General features: G+C 46.1%; 1 protein-coding gene across 13 annotated transcripts in view; it reads left to right on the top strand.

Moving 5' to 3' along the window:
• Nucleotides 1–22,699, top strand: part of epb41a (erythrocyte membrane protein band 4.1a) — a 149,254-nt gene that overhangs the window by 114,639 nt on the left and 11,916 nt on the right. For 12 of the 13 annotated variants that reach the window (XM_064979543.1, XM_064979548.1, XM_064979551.1 and 9 more), the window contains one exon: nt 21,875–22,003. In XM_064979543.1, coding sequence (XP_064835615.1) covers nt 21,875–22,003 — 129 coding nt within the window. Of the gene's footprint in view, nt 1–3,005; nt 4,612–21,874; nt 22,004–22,699 lie in introns of those variants that run through there. The other variant, XM_064979555.1, reaches the window with a different exon arrangement.

Raw genomic sequence — 22,699 nt, forward strand, 5'->3', positions numbered from 1 at the left:
CCCCAGCCACTCAATCTAACCCCAGCCATTCAATCTAACCCCAGCCACCCAATCTAACCCCAGCCATTCAATCTAACCCCAGCCACCCAATCTAAACCCAGCCACCCAATCTAACCCCAGCCATTCAATCTAACCCCCGCCATTCAATCTAAACCCAGCCACCCAATCTAAACCCAGCCACCCAATCTAACCCCAGCCATTCAATCTAACCCCCGCCATTCAATCTAACCCCAGCCACCCAATCTAAACCCAGCCATTCAATCTAAACCCAGCCACCCAATCTAACCCCAGCCATTCAATCTAACCCCAGCCACCCAATCTAAACCCAGCCACCCAATCTAACCCCAGCCATTCAATCTAACCCCCGCCATTCAATCTAACCCCAGCCACCCAATCTAAACCCAGCCACCCAATCTAACCCCAGCCACTCAATCTAACCCCAGCCATTCAATCTAAACCCAGCCATTCAATCTAACCCCAGCCATTCAATCTAACCCCAGCCATTCAATCTAAACCCAGCCATTCAATCTAAACCCAGCCACTCAATCTAAACCCAGCCACTCAATCTAAACCCAGCCACTCAATCTAAACCCAGCCATTCAATCTAAACCCAGATATTCAATCTAAACCCAGCCATTCAATCTAACCCCATCCACCCAATCTAAACCCAGCCATTCAATCTAACCCCAGCCATTCAATCTAACCCCAACCACCCAATCTAACCCCATCCACCCAATCTAACCCCAGCCACCCAATCTAACCCCAGCCACCCAATCTAACCCCAGCATGGAGGAGCAAAGCCCCATAAAATCTCTCCAGCCCCAGAACTGCTGCTGCCACCACTGCCCTGGAGGTTGGTCCGGCCTGGTCAGACCACCCTGGACCCTGACCCTCATTGCCTAGAGCCGGAGATCCTGAGTCAGGCTGAAGCTCAGTGCTGGGACCTACCACTCACTACTGAAGCTCAGTGCTGGGACCTACCACTCACTACTGAAGCTCAGTGCTGGGACCTACCACTCACTACTGAAGCTCAGTGCTGGGACCTACCACTCACTACTGAAGCTCAGTGCTGGGACCTACCACTCACTACTGAAGCTCAGTGCTGGGACCTACCACTCACTACTGAAGCTCAGTGCTGGGACCTACCACTCACTACTGAAGCTCAGTGCTGGGACCTACCACTCACTACTGAAGCTCAGTGCTGGGACCTACCACTCACTACTGAAGCTCAGTGCTGGGACCTACCACTCACTACTGAAGCTCAGTGCTGGGACCTACCACTCACTACTGAAGCTCAGTGCTGGGACCTACCACTCACTACTGAAGCTCAGTGCTGGGACCTACCACTCACTACTGAAGCTCAGTGCTGGGACCTACCACTCACTACTGAAGCTCAGTGCTGGGACCTACCACTCACTACTGAAGCTCAGTGCTGGGACCTACCACTCACTACTGAAGCTCAGTGCTGGGACCTACCACTCACTACTGAAGCTCAGTGCTGGGACCTACCACTCACTACTGAAGCTCAGTGCTGGGACCTACCACTCACTACTGAAGCTCAGTGCTGGGACCTACCACTCACTACTGAAGCTCAGTGATGGGACCTACCACTCACTACTATCAAAGGTCACTCACGACTGCCACCACTGCCTCCCCTTCAGCCCTCACTTCAACAGTAGATCATTTCATTACAGCATCACATACCACCACTCTCGTGCTCCTCCCTCTCCCTCCTCCCCCATCCCCTCCTCCACCTCCCTCCCCTTGTCCCCCCTCCCCTTGTCTCCCCATCCCTTCCCCTCCTCCACCTCCCTCCCCTTGTCCCCCCTTCCCCTCCTCCACCTCCCTCCCCTTGTCCCCCTCCTCCACCTCCCTCCCCTTGTCTCCCCATCCCTTCCCCTCCTCCACCTCCCTCCCCTTGTCTCCCCATCCCTTCCCCTCCTCCACCTCCCTCCCCTTGTCCCCCCATCCCTTCCCCTCCTCCACCCCCCTTCCCATCCTCCCCCCTCCCCTTGTCCCCCGTCCCTTCCCCCTCCACCTCCCTCCCCTTGTCCCCCCGTCCCTCCCCTCCTCCACCCCCTTCACTTCCCCTCCTCCACCTCCCTCCCCTTGTCCCCCATCCCTTCCCCTCCTCCACCCCCTCCCCTTGTCCCCCCGTCCCTTCCCCTCCTCCACCTCCCTCCCCTTGTCCCCCTGTCCCTTCCCCTCCTCCACCTCCCTCCCCTTGTCCCCCATCCCATCCCTTCCCCTCCTCCACCCCCTCCCCTTGTCCCCCGTCCCTTCCCCTCCTCCACCTCCCTCCCCTTGTCCCCCTGTCCCTTCCCCTCCTCCACCTCCCTCCCCTTGTCCCCCCGTCCCCTCCTCCACCTTCCTCCCCTTGTCCCCCTGTCCCTTCCCCTCCTCCATCCCCTCCCCTTGTCCCCCTGTCCCTTCCCCTCCTCCATCCCCTCCCCTTGTCCCCCTGTCCCTTCCCCTCCTCCATCCCCTCCCCTTGTCCCCCGTCCCTTCCCCTCCTCCACCTCCCTCCCCTTGTCCCCCTGTCCATTCCCTTGTCCCCCTGTCCCTTCCCCTCCTCCACCTCCCTCCCCTTGTCCCCCATCCCTTCACCTCCTCCACCCCCTCCCCTTGTCCCCCGTCCCTTCCCCTCCTCCATCCCCTCCCCTTGTCCCCCATCCCTTCCCCTCCTCCACCCCCTCCCCTTGTCCCCCCGTCCCTTCCCCTCCTCCACCTCCCTCCCCTTGTCCCCCCGTCCCTTCCCCTCCTCCACCTCCCTCCCCTTGTCCCCCTGTCCCTTCCCCTCCTCCACCTCCCTCCCCTTGTCCCCCATCCCTTCACCTCCTCCACCCCCTCCCCTTGTCCCCCCGTCCCTTCCCCTCCTCCACCTCCCTCCCCTTGTCCCCCTGTCCCTTCCCATCCTCCCCTACTCCCTGCCTGTCTGTTGGCCATTCCCCCACATGTCTGTTCATTGTTTTCTGTCTCTCTTGGTCTCCCGTTGCTGAACACAGCGAGGGAAGCGTCCTCTGTTTGAATACCAGGTCAAATGACTGAGACAGCAACAGCAGGCCTCCTCGCCCTCCGGGGGACCACCGCTCAGACACCACTATCTACAGGAGGAAGAAGATTGTACGTCTGAGGAGGACGAGGCTCGGGGCCGGGGGAACACTCTGAGGGTCTCTATCGAAATGCCTGAGGAAGAGCAGGAGGAGGAGGAGGAAGACAGGGTCATTGGGCCCTCAGCCTGCCAGTTGTACCCAGCCATGCTCCAGCTCCAACCGTCCCATGTCTCCTTCTCTCTCCTGTCTGGACTGCTGGTCATGTTTCTCACTCTGTGTTGGCTAGTGTTTATCTGACTGGCCAGTTCGGTGGACAGAGAGAGCCCTCTACTGAAATGAACCACCCAGTGACTGGCCGGTCCGGTGGACAAAGAGAGAGAGCCCTCTACTGAAATGAACCACCCAGTGACTGGCCGGTCCGGTGGACAGAGAGAGAGAGCCCTCCACTGAAATGAACCACCCAGTGACTGGCCGGTCCGGTGGACAGAGAGAGAGAGCCCTCCACTGAAATGAACCACCCAGTGACTGGCCGGTTCGGTGGACAGAGAGAGAGAGCCCTCCACTGAAATGAACCACCCAGTGACTGGCCGGTTCGGTGGACAGAGAGAGAGAGCCCTCCACTGAAATGAACCACCCAGTGACTGGCCGGTCCGGTGGACAGAGAGAGAGAGCCCTCCACTGAAATGAACCACCCAGTCAAGTAGCCTTGTTTAAGGACAGAGACAGAATTCTCTTCTATCTTCTATTCTGTGTTCCGTCATCTGACTCCAACACACAAAGACAGACAGACAGACAGACACAAAGACACAAAGACAGACAGACACAAACCCCTATTGAACATGACACTGAGTGAATTACCAGGTTATTTTGCATTGAGGACAATGGCGTTGTTGTCCTTGCCAGCACTTTTTTCCAGGAAGTGTTGAGAGCTGTAAAGGAAGTGTTGGCCTAGCGCCCTTGACTTATATCTGGACTTCAAGGATCTTCTACAACTTTTACTTACAATATTCCACGATGAAAAGAAAACAAAATACATCCAGTGTTACTAACAAACTTTGTTTGCCACACTGACTCTTCACTACTTGTGTTTAGCCTGTTTGACTACTGTTTATTTTCTCCCTCCTGTCCACAGAAATCTTAAACTTACACATATGTTGACGTCATACGATGCAAAATGCATCATAGCGGCTGTATTTCTGTATTTTGAAAGTGATATATCTTGAAAACTTGATTGCTGACACGCAAAACATTTTGGGATTATATCAACAATGGACGAATGAAACAAATACCAAAATATCGTTTTTGGGTGGAGTTTTCCTTTAAGCCAAATTTTTCCCTTAATTCTCATTTTTCGAGGACTTTTTCTTTCAGTGGAAGTTAGCGTTCGTCCCTCAGTGTTTCAATCAATCAGTGTAGTGCGGTGTCTCCTGGACAGCTCTGCTGTATGGCACAAGATTATTTCAATCTATGGCCAGCCGTCCCTCCAACCGCCTGTGAGATCTGTATTGCTGATCTTGGATCAGGTACCGACCTCTTATTCATTATGATTTTAAAAAAAACTGACCCTAGATCAGTACTCCTGCTCTGAGACGCTACAGCAGAGAGCTAATGTTTGTCTGCCACTGAGCTGCATCGGCTCTCGTCTATGTTGATGTTTTTCTAGGCAACAGCAGACGGGATAGACAGGACAGAGAGGACAGACAGGATAGACAGGACAGACAGGACAGAGAGGACAGACAGGATAGACTGGACAGACAGGACAGACTGGACAGAGAGGACAGACGGGAACAGACAGGATAGACTGAACAGACAGGACAGACTGGATAGACAGGATAGATGAGACAGAGAGGACAGACTGGACAGACAGGACAGAGAGGACAGACAGGACAGAGAGGATAGACAGGATAGACTGGACAGAGAGGACAGACTGGACAGAGAGGACAGACAGGACAGACTGGACAGAGAGGACAGACAGGACAGACTGGACAGAGAGGACAGACAGGACAGACAGGATAGACTGGACAGAGAGGACAGACAGGATAGACTGGACAGAGAGGACAGACAGGACAGACGTGGACAGACAGGATAGACTGAACAGACGGGACAGACAGGATAGACAGGATAGACTGAACAGACAGGATAGACAGGATAGACAGGATAGACTGAACAGACAGGACAGACTGGACAGACAGGATAGACTGAACAGACAGGATAGACAGGATAGACTGGACAGACAGGATAGATGAGACAGACAGGACAGACTGGACAGACTGGACAGACTGGATAGACTGAACAGACAGGACAGACTGGATAGAGAGGACAGACAGGATAGACTGGACAGAGAGGACAGACAGGACAGACGTGGACAGACAGGATAGACTGAACAGACGGGACAGACAGGATAGACAGGATAGACTGAACAGACAGGACAGACTGGACAGACAGGATAGACTGAACAGACAGGATAGACTGGACAGACAGGATAGATGAGACAGACAGGACAGACTGGACAGACTGAACAGACAGGACAGACTGAACAGACAGGACAGACTGGATAGACAGGATAGACAGGACAGACTGGACAGACAGGATAGACTGAACAGACAGGATAGATGAGACAGACTGGATAGACAGGATAGATGAGACAGACAGGACAGACTGGACAGACTGGATAGACTGAACAGACGGGACAGACTGGACAGACAGGATAGACAGGACAGACAGGATAGATGAGACAGACTGGATAGACAGGATAGATGAGACAGACAGGACAGACTGGACAGACTGGACAGACTGGACAGACAGGATAGACAGGACAGACAGGATAGATGAGACAGACTGGATAGACAGGATAGATGAGACAGACAGGACAGACTGGACAGACTGGATAGACTGGACAGACAGGATAGACTGGACAGACAGGATAGACTGGACAGACAGGATAGACTGGACAGACTGGACAGACAGGACAGACTGGATAGACAGGATAGATGAGACAGACAGGACAGACTGGATAGACAGGACAGACTGGATAGACAGGATAGACTGGACAGACAGGATAGATGAGACAGACAGGACAGACTGGATAGACAGGACAGACTGGATAGACAGGATAGACTGGACAGACAGGACAGACAGGATAGACTGGATAGACAGGATAGATGAGACAGACAGGACAGACTGGACAGACTGGATAGACTGGACAGACAGGATAGACTGGACAGACTGGATAGACAGGACAGACAGGATAGATGAGACAGACTGGACAGACAGGATAGACTGGACAGACTGGATAGACAGGACAGACAGGACAGACAGGATAGATGAGACAGACTGGACAGACAGGATAGACTGGACAGACAGGACAGACTGGACAGACTGGACAGACAGGATAGACTGAACAGACGGGACAGACAGGACAGACTGGACAGACAGGATAGACTGGACAGACTGGATAGACAGGACAGACAGGATAGATGAGACAGACAGGACAGACTGGATAGACTGGACAGACAGGATAGATGAGACAGACAGGACAGACTGGATAGACAGGACAGACTGGACAGACAGGACAGACAGGACAGACAGGATAGATGGGACAGACTGGACAGACAGGACAGACGGGACAGACTGGATAGACAGGATAGACGGGACAGACTGGATAGACTGGACAAACAGGACAGACTGGACAGACAGGACAGACTGGACAGACAGGATAGACAGGATAGACTGGACAGACAGGATAGACTGGACAGACAGGACAGACTGGACAGACAGGATAGACTTGACAGACAGGATAGACTGGACAGACTGGACAGACAGGATAGATGAGACAGACTGGACAGACAGGATAGACTGGACAGACAGGACAGACTGGACAGACAGGATAGACAGGATAGAGAGGACAGACGGGGACAGACGGGGACAGACAGGATAGACTGGACAGAGAGGACAGACTGGACAAACAGGACAGACTGGACAGACAGGATAGACGGGACAGACTGGATAGACAGGATAGAGAGGACAGACGGGGACAGACGGGGACAGACGGGGACAGACAGGATAGACTGGACAGAGAGGACAGACTGGACAAACAGGACAGACTGGACAGACAGGATAGACGGGACAGACTGGATAGACAGGATAGACGGGACAGACTGGATAGACTGGACAAACAGGATAGACTGGACAGACAGGATAGACGGGACAGACTGGATAGACTGGACAGACAGGATAGACTGGACAGACTGGACAGACAGGATAGACTGGACAGACAGGACAGACTGGACAGACAGGATAGACTTGACAGACAGGATAGACTGGACAGACTGGACAGACAGGATAGATGAGACAGACTGGACAGACAGGATAGACTGGACAGACAGGACAGACAGGATAGACAGGATAGATGAGACAGACTGGACAGACAGGACAGAGAGGACAGACGGGGACAGACAGGATAGACTGGACAGACAGGATAGACTGGACAGACAGGATAGATGAGACAGACTGGACAAACAGGATAGACTGGACAGACAGGATAGACTGGACAGACAGGATAGACTGGATAGATGAGACAGACTGGACAGAAAGGATAGACAGGACAGACAGGATAGACGGAACAGACAGGATAGACGGGATAGATGAGACAGACTGGACAGACAGGATAGACAGGACAGACAGGATAGACTGGACAGACAGGACAGACTGGATAGACTGGACAGACTGGATAGACTGGACAGACAGGATAGATGAGACCGACTGGACAGACAGGATAGACTGGACAGACAGGATAGACTGGACAGACAGGATAGACGGGACAGACAGGATAGATGGGACAGACAGGACAGGCAGGATAGACTGGACAGACAGGATAGACAGGACAGACAGGATAGATGAGACAGACAGGATAGATGGGACAGACAGGACAGACGGGATAGATGGGACAGACAGGATAGATGGGACAGACAGGATAGATGGGACAGACGGGATAGATGGGACAGACAGGATAGATGAGACAGACAGGATATATGGGACAGACAGGACAGACGGGACAGACAGGATAGATGGGACAGACAGGATAGATGGGACAGACAGGATATATGGGACAGACAGGACAGACAGGATAGATGGGACAGACAGGACAGACAGGATAGATGGGACAGACAGGATAGATGGGACAGACAGGATAGATGGGACAGACAGGATATATGGGACAGACAGGACAGACAGGATAGATGGGACAGACAGGACAGACAGGATAGACAGGACAGACAGGATAGATGGGACAGACGGGACAGACAGGATAGATGGGACAGACAGGATAGATGGGACAGACAGGATATATGGGACAGACGGGACAGACAGGACAGACAGGACAGACAGGATAGATGGGACAAACAGGATAGACGGGACAGACAGGACAGACAGGACAGACGGGTTGTATATAAGAGAAGAACCCATGACTTATTACTATCCTCACCATAGGGCGCTCATGTAACTGAAATTACCTTTAAACCCTTGTTGCTGTTGTTGCACTCATAAATGCAAGGGGATGCATTCCAAATACCACCCTATTCTCTATATAGTGCCCTACTTTTGAAAAGTAGTGCACTAAATATGGAATACGGTGCCATTTGGGATGCAGAGACGGTATACTTGATGTACTTGTTTACCTGACTGACATCACTACCGGTAACCAAAAAGGAACACTGGTTGCTAAGCATTCCACTACTGTTGATGGTTGCCTGCCACTTTGTCATCTGCTTGCTTTAAATCAAACCTGCGTGTCCTAACAATCACTGCCCACTGCCTGCCCCTCACTGCCCACTGCCGGCCCCTCTTACCACACAGAGAGAGACAGAGAGACAGAGAGAGAGACAGAGAGACAGAGAGAGAGACAGACAGAGAGAGAGACAGACAGAGAGAGAGACAGACAGAGAGAGAGACAGACAGAGAGAGAGACAGAGAGAGAGACAGAGAGAGAGACAGAGAGAGAGAGAGAGAGAGAGAGAGACAGAGAGAGACAGACACAGAGAGAGAGAGACAGACACAGAGAGAGAGAGACAGACACAGAGAGAGAGAGAGACAGAGTCTTCTGTCCAGAAAAGATGGTGCTTTATTTTTCAAACCACGATAATACGTAACAACGACATCTATCAACCCACTTCCTGATTACTCATCCAACTAGGTGAGTTTGGATTGAAGATACTGTATGTGTCAATGCTTGACTAGTTTAGAGAATTTTGGAATGTCTTCCTATATGAAATACCACCACTCATAGACTGAGTCTAAAGCCATTGAAGTGCTATTTGAGATGTGTACACTCCACGGTCTGTCTTGATCCTGGCTCGTCCTTACAGCACAGTTGCACTGTTAGAAATACTATGGAAAAGTATTGTTTACCAATGGAGTGGTGGTGGAAGTGTATTCAATAACTGTGTGCATGTGAGTAACTGTATGTTCCTGTATTAGTTCCTCTTCCTGTATTAGTTCCTCTTCCTGTATGAGTTCCTGTTCCTGTATTAGTTGGTGTTTGTGTATTAGTTCCTCTTCCTGTATTAGTTCCTGTTCCTGTATTAGTTCCTGTTTCTGTATTAGTTGGTGTTTGTGTATTAGTTCCTGTTCCTGTATTAGTTCCTGTTCCTTTATTAGTTCTTGTTCCTGTATTAGTTCCTGTTCCTGTATTAGTTGGTGTTTGTGTATTAGTTCCTGTTCCTGTATTAGTTGGTGTTTGTGTATTTGTTCCTGTTCCTGTATTAGTTCCTGTTCCTTTATTAGTTCTTGTTCCTGTATTAGTTCCTGTTCCTGTATTAGTTGGTGTTTGTGTATTAGTTCCTGTTCCTGTATTAGTTCATGTTCCTTTATTAGTTCTTGTTCCTGTATTAGTTCCTGTTCCTGTATTAGTTCCTCTTCCTGTATTAGTTCCTCTTCCTGTATTAGTTCCTGTTCCTGTATTAGTTGGTGTTTGTGTATTAGTTCCTGTTCCTGTATTAGTTCATGTTCCTTTATTAGTTCTTGTTCCTGTATTAGTTCCTGTTCCTGTATTAGTTGGTGTTTGTGTATTAGTTCCTGTTCCTGTATTAGTTCCTGTTCCTTTATTAGTTCTTGTTCCTGTATTAGTTCCTGTTCCTGTATTAGTTGGTGTTTGTGTATTAGTTCCTGTTCCTGTATTAGTTCATGTTCCTTTATTAGTTCTTGTTCCTGTATTAGTTCCTGTTCCTGTATTAGTTGGTGTTTGTGTATTTGTTCCTGTTCCTGTATTAGTTCCTGTTCCTTTATTAGTTCTTGTTCCTGTATTAGTTCCTGTTCCTGTATTAGTTGGTGTTTGTGTATTTGTTCCTGTTCCTGTATTAGTTTCTGTTCCTGTATTAGTTAGTGTGTGTGTATTAGTTCCCGTTCCTGTATTAGTTAGTATTTGCGTATTAGTTCCTGTTCCTGTATTTGTGTATTAGTTCCTGTTCCTGTATTTGTTCCTGTTCCTGTATTAGTTAGTGTTTGTGTATTCGTTCCTGTTCCTGTATTAGTTCCTGTTCCTGAATTAGTTAGTGTTTGTGTATTAGTTCCTGTTCCTGTATTAGTTCCTGTTCCTGTATTAGTTAGTGTTTGTGTATTAGTTCCTGTTCCTGTATTAGTTAGTGTTTGTGTATTAGTTCCTGTTCTTCTATTAGTTGGTGTTTGTGTATTAGTTCCTGTTCCTGTATTAGTTCCTGTTCCTGTATTAGTTAGTGTTTGTGTATTAGTTCCTGTTCTTGTATTAGTTAGTGTTTGTGTATTAGTTCCTGTTCCTGTATTTGTTCCTGTTCCTGTATTAGTTCCTGTTTCTGTATTAGTTAGTGTTTGTGTATTAGTTCCAGTTCCTGTATTAGTTAGTATTTGCGTATTAGTTCCTGTTCCTGTATTTGTGTATTAGTTCCTGTTCCTGCATTTGATCCTGTTCTTGTATATGTTCCTGTTCCTTGATTAGTTACTGTTCCGTATTAGTTCCTGTTCCTGTATTAGTTAGTGTTTGTGTAATAGTTCCTGTTCTTGTATTAGTTAGTGTTTGTGAATTAGTTCCTGTTCCTGTATTTGTTCCTGTTCCTGTATTAGTTCCTGTTCCTGTATTTGTTTCTGTTCCTGTATTTGTTCCTGTTCCTGTATTTGTTCCTGTTCCTGTATTAGTTCCTGTTTCTGTATTAGTTAGTGTTTGTGTATTAGTTCCTGTTCCTGTATTAGTTAGTATATGCGTATTAGTTCCTGTTCCTGTATTAGTTCCTGTTCCTGTATTTGTGTATTAGTTCCTGTTCCTGTATTTGATCCTGTTCCTGTATATGTTCCTGTTCCTTGATTAGTTCCTGTTCCATATTAGTTCCTGTTCCTGTATTAGTTAGTGTTTGTGTAATAGTTTCTGTTCCTGTATTAGTTCCTGTTCCTGTATTTGTGTATTAGTTCCTGTTCCTGTATTTGATCCTGTTCCTGTATTAGTTCCTGTTCCTGTATTAGTTCCTGTTCCTGTATTTGTTCCTGTTCCTGTATTTGTTCCTGTATTTGTTCCTGTTCCTGTATTAGTTCCTGTTCCTGTATTTGTTCCTGTTCCTGTATTTGTGTATTAGTTCCTGTTCCTGTATTTGTGTATTAGTTCCTGTTCCTGTATTTGTGTATTTGTTCCTGTATTTGTTCCTGTTCCTGTATTTGTTCCTGTTCCTGTATTTGTGTATTAGTTCCTGTTCCTGTATTAGTTCCTGTTCCTGTATTTTTCCTGTTCCTGTATTAGTTCCTGTTCCTGTATTTTTTCCTGTTCCTGTATTTGTTCCTGTTCCTGTATTTGTTCCTGTTACTGTATTTGTTCCTGTTCCTTTATTTGTGTATTAGTTCCTGTTCCTGTATTAGTTCCTGTTCCTGTAGTAGTTAGTGTTTGTGTATTAGTTCCTGTTCCTGTATTAGTTGGTGTTTGTGTATTAGTTCCTGTTACTGTATTAGTTCCTGTTCCTGTAGTAGTTAGTGTTTGTGTATTAGTTCCTGTTCCTGTATTAGTTCCTGTTCCTGTATTAGTTGGTGTTTGTGTATTAGTTCCTGTTCCTGTATTAGTTCCTGTTCCTGTATTAGTTGGTGTTTGTGTATTAGTTCCTGTTCCTGTATTAGTTGGTGTTTGTGTATTAGTTCCTGTTCCTGTATTAGTTCCTGTTCCTGTATTAGTTCCTGTTCCTGTATTAGTTCCTGTTCCTGTATTAGTTCCTGTTCCTGTATTAGTTGGTGTTTGTGTATTTGTACCTGTTCCTGTATTAGTTCCTGGTCCTGTATTAGTTCCTGTTCCTGTATTAGTTGGTGTTCCTGTATTAGTTCCTGTTCCTGTATTAGTTCCTGTTTCTGTATTAGTTCCTGGTCCTGTATTAGTTGGTGTTTGTGTATTAGTTCCTGTTCCTGTATTAGTTCCTGTTCCTGTATTAGTTCATGTTCCTGTATTAGTTCCTGTTCCTGTATTAGTTCCTGTTCCTGTATTAGTTCCTGGTCCTGTATTAGTTGGTGTTTGTGTATTAGTTCCTGTTCCTGTATTAGTTCCTGTATTAGTTCCTGGTCCTGTATTAGTTCCTGGTCCTGTATTAGTTGTTGTTTGTGTGGGTAAATGTGTGTATGACTATTATAACACATGATCTATTATTATAGAATCTTACGTCACCAGAAAGATGGACATTTGTATTATGTTCACTGTGAAACTAACCGTAGGAAAGTCTCTATATTAATCTAGTATGTGTTTTTATATAATTCACAATTTAATTGTATTAATATCGTAATGTTAGTCAGTCTATGAGGATTTATTTAAACCGTAATGAAAGGTGAAGGTGATTTGACGACTGTAAAATAAAGACATCTAATTAGGCATGCCAACTTTGGGTATCTGTACTGTATCTGTAAGTCATTTAGAGGTGCTTACAAACCGTATATATATTTCTACTGTGTATATATTACAACTGTATATATATATATTACTACTGTATATATATTACTATCGTATATATATGTGACTACCGTGTGTGTGTGTGTGTGTGTGTGTGTGTGTGTGTGTGTGTGTGTGTGTGTGTGTGTGTGTGTGTGTGTGTGTGTGTGTGTGTGTATATGTATGTATATATGTATATTTGTATATATGTATATGTATATATATGTATGTATATATATGTGTATATATATGTATGTATGTATATATATGTGTATATATATATATATGTATATATAACTACTGTATGTATATTACTACCATATTTATTACTACCGTGTATATATATATATATATATATATATATATATATTACTACTGTATATACATTACTACCGTGTATATATATTACTACCGTGTATATATATTGCTACTGTGTCACGGTTTTCTTCTATCTCCTCCTCTGACGACGAGGTGTAGCAAGGATCGGACCAAAATGCAGCGTGGTAATTTTCATACTTGTTTAATAAATCACTTCACATGAACAAACTAACAATAACAAGAAACATGAAAACCCAAAACAGTCCTATCTGGTGCAAACACAGAGACAGGAACAATCACCCACGAAACACTCAAAGAATATGGCTGCCTAAATATGGTTCCCAATCAGAGACAACGATAAACACCTGCCTCTGATTGAGAACCACTTCAGGCAACCATAGACTTTTCTAGATAACCCTACTAATTCACAATCTCAGTACCTACCAAAAACCCAAGACAAAACACACCACATAATAAACCCATGTCACACCCTGGCCTGACCAAAATAATAAAGAAAACACAAAATACTAAGACCAGGGCGTGACATACTGTGTCTATATATATTACTACCGGAAATATAATTACTACCGTGTATATAGATTACTACTGTATATAGATTACTACTGTATATAGATTACTACTGTATATAGATTACTACTGTATATATATTACTACTGTGTATATATATTACTACTGTATATATATTACTACTGTATATATATATTACTACTGTATATATATATATACTGCTACTGTGTATATATATTACTACTGTATATAGATTACTACTGTATATATATTACTACTGTATATAGATTACTACTGTATATAGATTACTACTGTATATAGATTACTACCGTGTATATATATTACTACCGTATATATATTACTACTGTATATATATATACTGCTACTGTGTATATATATTACTACTGTATATATGTTACTACTGTATATATATTACTACTGCTGTTCTGTTTCATGCTGTGGTGTCCTGTATATATATATATATATATATATATATATATTACTACTATATATATTACTACTGCTGTTCTGTTTCATGCTGTGGTGTCCTGTATATATATATATATATATATTACTACTATATATATTACTACTGCTGTTCTGTTTCATGCTGTGGTGTCCTGTATATATATATATATATTACTACTGCTGTTCTGTTTCATGCTGTGGTGTCCTGTATGCTAAGAAGTGACAGATGTTTTTTTCATTTTGAATGTCTGTTTGTAGATGTTGGACTGTTTTGATGGGGAGGGTGTTTTGTCTGATCACTAATTAGGGATATCCACTCTTTCCATAGTGTTTTAAAACTTTAATTGTATTATTATTTTTATGGGGTGGGTGCTAATGTTTTGCTGCTAATTAGGGAACTCCCCTCCACCACTCTGATGTTGACTCTCTAATTAGGGACCTCCCCTCCACGACTCTGATGTTGACTCTCTAATTAGGGAACTCCTCTCCACCCCTCTGATGTTGACTCTCTAATTAGGGAACTCCTCTCCACCCCTCTGATGTTGACTCTCTAATTAGGGAACTCCCCTCCAATACTCTAATGTTGACTCTCTAATTAGGGACCTCCCCTCCACTACCCTGATGTTGACTCTCTAATTAGGGAACTCCCCTCCACTACCCTGATGTTGACTCTCTAATTAGGGACCTCCCCTCCACTACTCTGATGTTGACTCTCTAATTAGGGAACTCCCCTCCACTACTCTGATGTTGACTCTCTAATTAGGGACCTCCCCTCCACTACTCTGATGTTGACTCTCTAATTAGGGACCTCCCCTCCACTACTCTGATGTTGACTCTCTAATTAGGGAACTCCCCTCCACTACCCTGATGTTGACTCTCTAATTAGGGACCTCCCCTCCACCCCCTCTGATGTTGACTCTCTAATTAGGGAACTCCTCTCCACCCCTCTGATGTTGACTCTCTAATTAGGGAACTCCCCTCCACTACTCTGATGTTGACTCTCTAATTAGGGACCTCCCCTCCACTACTCTGATGTTGACTCTCTAATTAGGGACCTCCCCTCCACTACCCTGATGTTGACTCTCTAATTAGGGACCTCCCCTCCACTACTCTGATGTTGACTCTCTAATTAGGGAACTCCCCTCCACCCCTCTGATGTTGACTCTCTAATTAGGGAACTCCCCTCCACTACTCTGATGTTGACTCTCTAATTAGGGACCTCCCCTCCACTACTCTGATGTTGACTCTCTAATTAGGGACCTCCCCTCCACTACCCTGATGTTGACTCTCTAATTAGGTAACTCCCCTCCACTACTCTGATGTTGACTCTCTAATTAGTGACCTCCCCTCCACTATTCTGATGTTGACTCTCTAATTAGGGAACTCCCCTCCAATACTCTGATGTTGACTCTCTAATTAGGGACCTCCCCTCCAATACTCTGATGTTGACTCTCTAATTAGGGAACTCCCCTCCACCCCCTCTGATGTTGACTCTCTAATTAGGGAACTCCCCTCCACTACTCTGATGTTGACTCTCTAATTAGGGACCTCCCCTCCACCACCTCTGATGTTGACTCTCTAATTAGGGACCTCCCCTCCACTACTCTGATGTTGACTCTCTAATTAGGGACCTCCCCTCCACTACTCTGATGTTGACTCTCTAATTAGGGACCTCCCCTCCACTACTCTGATGTTGACTCTCTAATTAGGGACCTCCCCTCCACCACCTCTGATGTTGACTCTCTAATTAGGGACCTCCCCTCCACTACTCTGATGTTGACTCTCTAATTAGGGACCTCCCCTCCACTACTCTGATGTTGACTCTCTAATTAGGGACCTCCCCTCCACTACCCTGATGTTGACTCTCTAATTAGGGAACTCCCCTCCACTACTCTGATGTTGACTCTCTAATTAGGGACCTCCCCTCCACTATTCTGATGTTGACTCTCTAATTAGGGAACTCCCCTCCAATACTCTGATGTTGACTCTCTAATTAGGGAACTCCCCTCCACTACTCTGATGTTGACTCTCTAATTCGGGAACTCCCCTCCACTACTCTGATGTTGACTCTCTAATTCAGGAACTCCCCTCCACTACTCTGATGTTGACTCTCTAATTAGGGAACTCCCCTCCACCCCCTCTGATGTTGACTCTCTAATTAGGGAACTCCCCTCCACTACTCTGATGTTGACTCTCTAATTAGGGAACTCCCCTCCACTACTCTGATGTTGACTCTCTAATTAGGGACCTCCCCTCCACTACTCTGATGTTGACTCTCTAATTAGGGACCTCCCCTCCACTACCCTGATGTTGACTCTCTAATTAGGTAACTCCCCTCCACTACTCTGATGTTGACTCTCTAATTAGGGACCTCCCCTCCACTATTCTGATGTTGACTCTCTAATTAGGAACTCCCTCCAATACTCTGATGTTGACTCTCTAATTAGGGACCTCCCCTCCAATACTCTGATGTTGACTCTCTAATTAGGGAACTCCCCTCCACCCCCTCTGATGTTGACTCTCTAATTGGGGAACTCCCCTCCACTACTCTGATGTTGACTCTCTAATTAGGGACCTCCCCTCCACTACTCTGATGTTGACTCTCTAATTAGGGACCTCCCCTCCACTACCCTGATGTTGACTCTCTAATTAGGGACCTCCCTCCACTACTCTGATGTTGACTCTCTAATTAGGGACCTCCCTCCACTACTCTGATGTTGACTCTCTAATTAGGGACCTCCCCTCCACTACTCTGATGTTGACTCTCTAATTAGGGACCTCCCCTCCACTACTCTGATGTTGACTCTCTAATTAGGGACCTCCCCTCCACTACTCTGATGTTGACTCTCTAATTAGGGACCTCCCCTCCACCACCTCTGATGTTGACTCTCTAATTAGGGACCTCCCCTCCACTACTCTGATGTTGACTCTCTAATTAGGGACCTCCCCTCCACTACTCTGATGTTGACTCTCTAATTAGGGACCTCCCCTCCACTACCCTGATGTTGACTCTCTAATTAGGGACCTCCCCTCCACTACTCTGATGTTGGCTCTCTAATTAGGGAACTCCCCTCCACCCGCTCTGATGTTGACTCTCTAATTAGGGAACTCCCCTCCACTACTCTGATGTTGACTCTCTAATTAGGGAACTCCCCTCCACCCCTCTGATGTTGACTCTCTAATTAGGGAACTCCCCTCCACTACTCTGATGTTGACTCTCTAATTAGGGAACTCCCTCCACTACTCTGATGTTGACTCTCTAATTAGGGAACTCCCCTCCACCCCTCTGATGTTGACTCTCTAATTAGGGAACTCCCCCCACTACTCTGATGTTGACTCTCTAATTAGGGACCTCCCCTCCACTATTCTGATGTTGACTCTCTAATTAGGGAACTCCCCTCCAATACTCTGATGTTGACTCTCTAATTAGGGAACTCCCCTCCACTACTCTGATGTTGACTCTCTAATTCGGGAACTCCCATCCACTACTCTGATGTTGACTCTCTAATTCAGGAACTCCCCTCCACTACTCTGATGTTGACTCTCTAATTAGGGAACTCCCCTCCACCCCCTCTGATGTTGACTCTCTAATTAGGGAACTCCCCTCCACTACTCTGATGTTGACTCTCTAATTAGGGAACTCCCCTCCACCCCCTCTGATGTTGACTCTCTAATTAGGGACTTCCCCTCCACTACTCTGATGTTGACTCTCTAATTAGGGAACTCCCCTCCACTACTCTGATGTTGACTCTCTAAATTAGGGAACTCCCCTCCACTACTCTGATGTTGACTCTCTAAATTAGGGAACTACCCTCCACTACCCTGATGTTGACTCTCTAATTAGGGAACTCCCCTCCACTACCCTGATGTTGGCTCTTGGTCTCTAACTCCAGGAAAATGAACTCGTCCCAGAAATGAGCTCTCCTTAATTATTAGTTGACACATGGATAGCTTGACTTTGAAAAGGACGACACAGTGTGAAGATTGCCTTGTTTTGAACAGATGTCCAGCATGCACTCTGCTATAGCTGTCATATCACATATCTGCTCCTTTCATGGGCTCAAAATTATATCCAACTTGAATAAGTGAACGAAATCAAATGACTTTTTTTATCTTGTGGACTCGCTCTTGCTTTCTGTCTCTACACCACTCTCTTTCTCTGTCTCTTCCTCTCTTTCTCTGTCTCTCTCTCACCCTTTAACTCTCACTCTCTTGGTTTCTCTCTCTCACTCTTTCTCTGTATCTCTATCTCTGTCTGTTTCTCTGTCCCTCTTATTCTCTCTGTTTTCTTCCTCCCTCCCTTCCTGGAAAATAATTTGAGATGAAAGATTAAAAAACGAAATTAAAGTTATTTATGATCCCTCTAATTTGCATAATCTGCATATCTGAACGCTAGTGTGTGGATAATTGGCGTGGCAGGTTGCCATGGAGCCCGCTGTGGGCTTGATCCTCCTCTCCATCGTCCCAGAGGGGCGCTCTTATTATGAAAAGCACACGGCTCGACCCCTGTGAGGCGCTCTTATTATGAAAAGCACATGGCTCGACCCCTGAGAGGCGCTCTTATTATAAAAGCACACGGCTCGACCCCTGAGAGGCGCTCTTATTATAAAAGCACACGGCTCGACCCCTGTGAGGCGCTCTTATTATAAAAGCACACGGCTCGACCCCTGAGAGGCGCTCTTATTATAAAAGCACACGGCTCGACCCCTGTGAGGCGCTCTTATTATGAAAAGCACACGGCTCGACCCCTGTGAGGCGCTCTTATTATGAAAAGCACACGGCTCGACCCCTGAGAGGCGCTCTTATTATGAAAAGCACACGGCTCGACCCCTGTGAGGCGCTCTTATTATGAAAAGCACACGGCTCGACCCCTGTGAGGCGCTCTTATTATGAAAAGCACACGGCTCGACCCCTGTGAGGCGCTCTTATTATGAAAAGCACACGGCTCGACCCCTGAGAGGCGCTCTTATTATGAAAAGCACACGGCTCGACCCCTGTGAGGCGCTCTTATTATGAAAATCACACAACCCCGGGACTAGTCAGGTTACTTTACAGTGTTTTATCACATTGGGTACATTTTTTTTACTAGGCAAGTCAGTTAAGAACAAATTCTTATTTTCAATGACTGCCTAGGAACAGTGGGTTAACTGCCTTGTTCAGGGGCAGAAAGACAGATTTTTACTTTGTCAGCTCGGGGATTCGATCTTGCAACCTTTCGGTTAACTAGTCCAACGCTCTAACCACTAGGCTGGCTGAATCCCAAATGTCACCACATTCCCTGTGTAGTGCTCTACTTTTGACCAGAGCACTATGTGCCTTATGGGGCCCTGGTCAACAGTAGTGCACTACATAGGGAATAGGATGCTTCTATGGGCCCTGGTCAACAGTAGTGCACGACATAGAGAATAGGATGCCTCTATGGGCCCTGGTCAACAGTAGTGCACTACGTAGGGAATAGGATGCTTCTATGGGCCCTGGTCCACAGTAGTGCACTACATAGGGAATAGGATGCTTCTATGGGCCCTGGTCCACAGTAGTGCACTACATAGGGAATAGGATGCTTCTATGGGCCCTGGTCCACAGTAGTGCACTACATAGGGAATAGGATGCTTCTATGGGCCCTGGTCAACAGTAGTGCACTACATAGGGAATAGGATGCTTCTATGGGTCCTGGTCCACAGTAGTGCACTGCATAGGGAATAGGATGCTTCTATGGGCCCTGGTCCACAGTAGTGCACTACATAGGGAATAGGATGCTTCTATGGGCCCTGGTCCACAGTAGTGCACTACATAGGGAATAGGATGCTTCTATGGGCCCTGGTCCACAGTAGTGCACTACATAGGGAATAGGATGCTTCTATGGGCCCTGGTCCACAGTAGTGCACTACATAGGGAATAGGATGCTTCTATGGGCCCTGGTCCACAGTAGTGCACTACATAGGGAATAGGATGCTTCTATGGGCCCTGGTCCACAGTAGTGCACTACATAGGGAATAGGATGCTTCTATGGGTCCTGGTCCACAGTAGTGCACTACATAGGGAATAGGATGCTTCTATGGGTCCTGGTCAACAGTAGTGCACTACATAGGGAATAGGATGCTTCTATGGGCCCTGGTCAACAGTAGTGCACTACGTAGGGAATAGGATGCTTCTATGGGCCCTGGTCCACAGTAGTGCACTACATAGGGAATAGAATGCCAGTTGGGACGTAGTTTTGTCTCTGTGCTGCATCCTCTGGAGAGCTCTCTCTCTCTCTCTTTCAAAACAACACAATTACAGTTCTCTCTCTTGACAATTTTTCTCCCTCAACTTAATTGTTTGTTTTTGTTTCGGGGAAAAAAAACCTATAGCAGTTCTTTTTTTCCCCTTTTTATTTTTTAGATTGAGAATAATGTGTTTTCGCTAGAGTAGGAAAGTTCAGTTTGAATAAGCACACACTTCATGAATCATCATTTTTCACATTTTTTTTAAGTGATTGCAACAGTTTCTTCAACCCCTAATCTACACTTAGTTTAAGTAGATTGTCTGAGACACTGGGGTGGGATGGTAGTTCTGGCTAGAGCCACACCTTCAGCACAAGGGGAATGGATAGACAGGGGATAGTCACAGAGAACGAACAGGGGATAGCCACAGAGAACGAACAGGGGATAGCCACAGAGAACGAACAGGGATAGTCACAGAGAATGAACAGGGGATAGTCACAGAGAATGAACAGGGGATAGTCACAGAGAATGAACAGGGGATAGCCACAGAGAATGAACAGGGGATAGTCACAGAGAATGAACAGGGGATAGTCACAGAGAACGAACAGGGGATAGTCACAGAGAATGAACAGGGGATAGTCACAGAGAACGAACAGGGGATAGTCACAGAGAACGAACAGGGGATAGTCACAGAGAATGAACAGGGGATAGTCACAGAGAATGAACAGGGGATAGTCACAGAGAACGAACAGGGGATAGCCACAGAGAATGAACAGGGGATAGTCACAGAGAACGAACAGGGGATAGTCACAGAGAACGAACAAGGGATAGTCACAGAGAACGAACAGGGGATAGTCACAGAGAATGAACAGGGGATAGTCACAGAGAACGAACAGGGGATAGCCACAGAGAATGAACAGGGGATAGTCACAGAGAATGAACAGGGGATAGTCACAGAGAACGAACAGGGGATAGTCACAGAGAATGAACAGGGGATAGTCACAGAGAACGAACAGGGGATAGTCACAGAGAATGAACAGGGGATAGTCACAGAGAATGAACAGGGGATAGTCACAGAGAATGAACAGGGGATAGTCACAGAGAACGAACAGGGGATAGCCACAGAGAATGAACAGGGGATAGTCACATGGTATGAACAGGGGGACTATGGGTCATAGGTCATCGTGGGTCTTGACACGTCTGTGCTAGATGGGTTGGGAGAGAATACTGTATGTGAAGAAACGTGTATGAATGATGTATATAGTATTCTGTCATACTACAGAAGGTTCTAGTATGGAGTTAGAGAGGGTGGCTGGGAAGTGAGGATACGACAGGACAGGATACGACAAACTCAATATTCACCGTGTGTATTCTCCCTCTCCTCACAGCCTAACGTGGTGAAAACACAGACAATCACCATCTCAGACGTGTCTAACTCCCTGCGAGGAGACGTCTCTAACAAGGAGGTCCCCATCGTGCACACTGAGACCAAGACCATTACCTACGAGTCAGCGCAGGTGAGAGGGATCAATATTTATTAAATAAATCCCTTTATTAACTAACTATATTAATATTATTAATATATATAATATTATTAACTATTAATTATAATTATTGAGTTTGTTTTAGCAGTGAACTGGGTCGTATTCATCAGGATACCCAAACCGGGAAAAAAAATTTTAAAACATCTTGCAACGGAAAATTAAAACAAGCATTTCTTATTGGACAATTGCTGGTAGTCCCTCCCTGTTTCAGTGTGTTTTCTTCTTTTTTGGTGCCTAATGAACTTGATCCTGTTGTCTTTCTCACAGCCGGTAGACAATGTACAGTCGTGGCCAAAAGTTTTGAGAATGACACAAATATGAATTTTCACGAAGTCTGCTGCCTCAGTTTGTATGATGGCAATTTGCATATACTCCAGAATGTTATGAAGAGTGATCAGATGAATTACAATTAATTGCAAAGTCCCTTTTTGCCATACAAATGAACTGAATTCCCCCCCAAAATATTTCCACTGCATTTCAGCCCTGCCACAAAAGGACCAACTGACATGTCAGTGATTCTCTCGTTAACACAGGTGTGAGTGTTAACGAGGACAAGGCTGGAGATCACAATGTCATGCTGATTGAGTTCGAATAACAGACTGGAAGCTTCAAAAGGAGGGTGGTGCTTGGAATCATTGTTCTTCCTCTGTCAACCATGGTTACCTGCAA

The sequence above is a fragment of the Oncorhynchus masou genome, chromosome 12 (assembly GCF_036934945.1).
Source record: "Oncorhynchus masou masou isolate Uvic2021 chromosome 12, UVic_Omas_1.1, whole genome shotgun sequence".
In the NCBI taxonomy this organism is placed as follows: domain Eukaryota; kingdom Metazoa; phylum Chordata; class Actinopteri; order Salmoniformes; family Salmonidae; genus Oncorhynchus; species Oncorhynchus masou.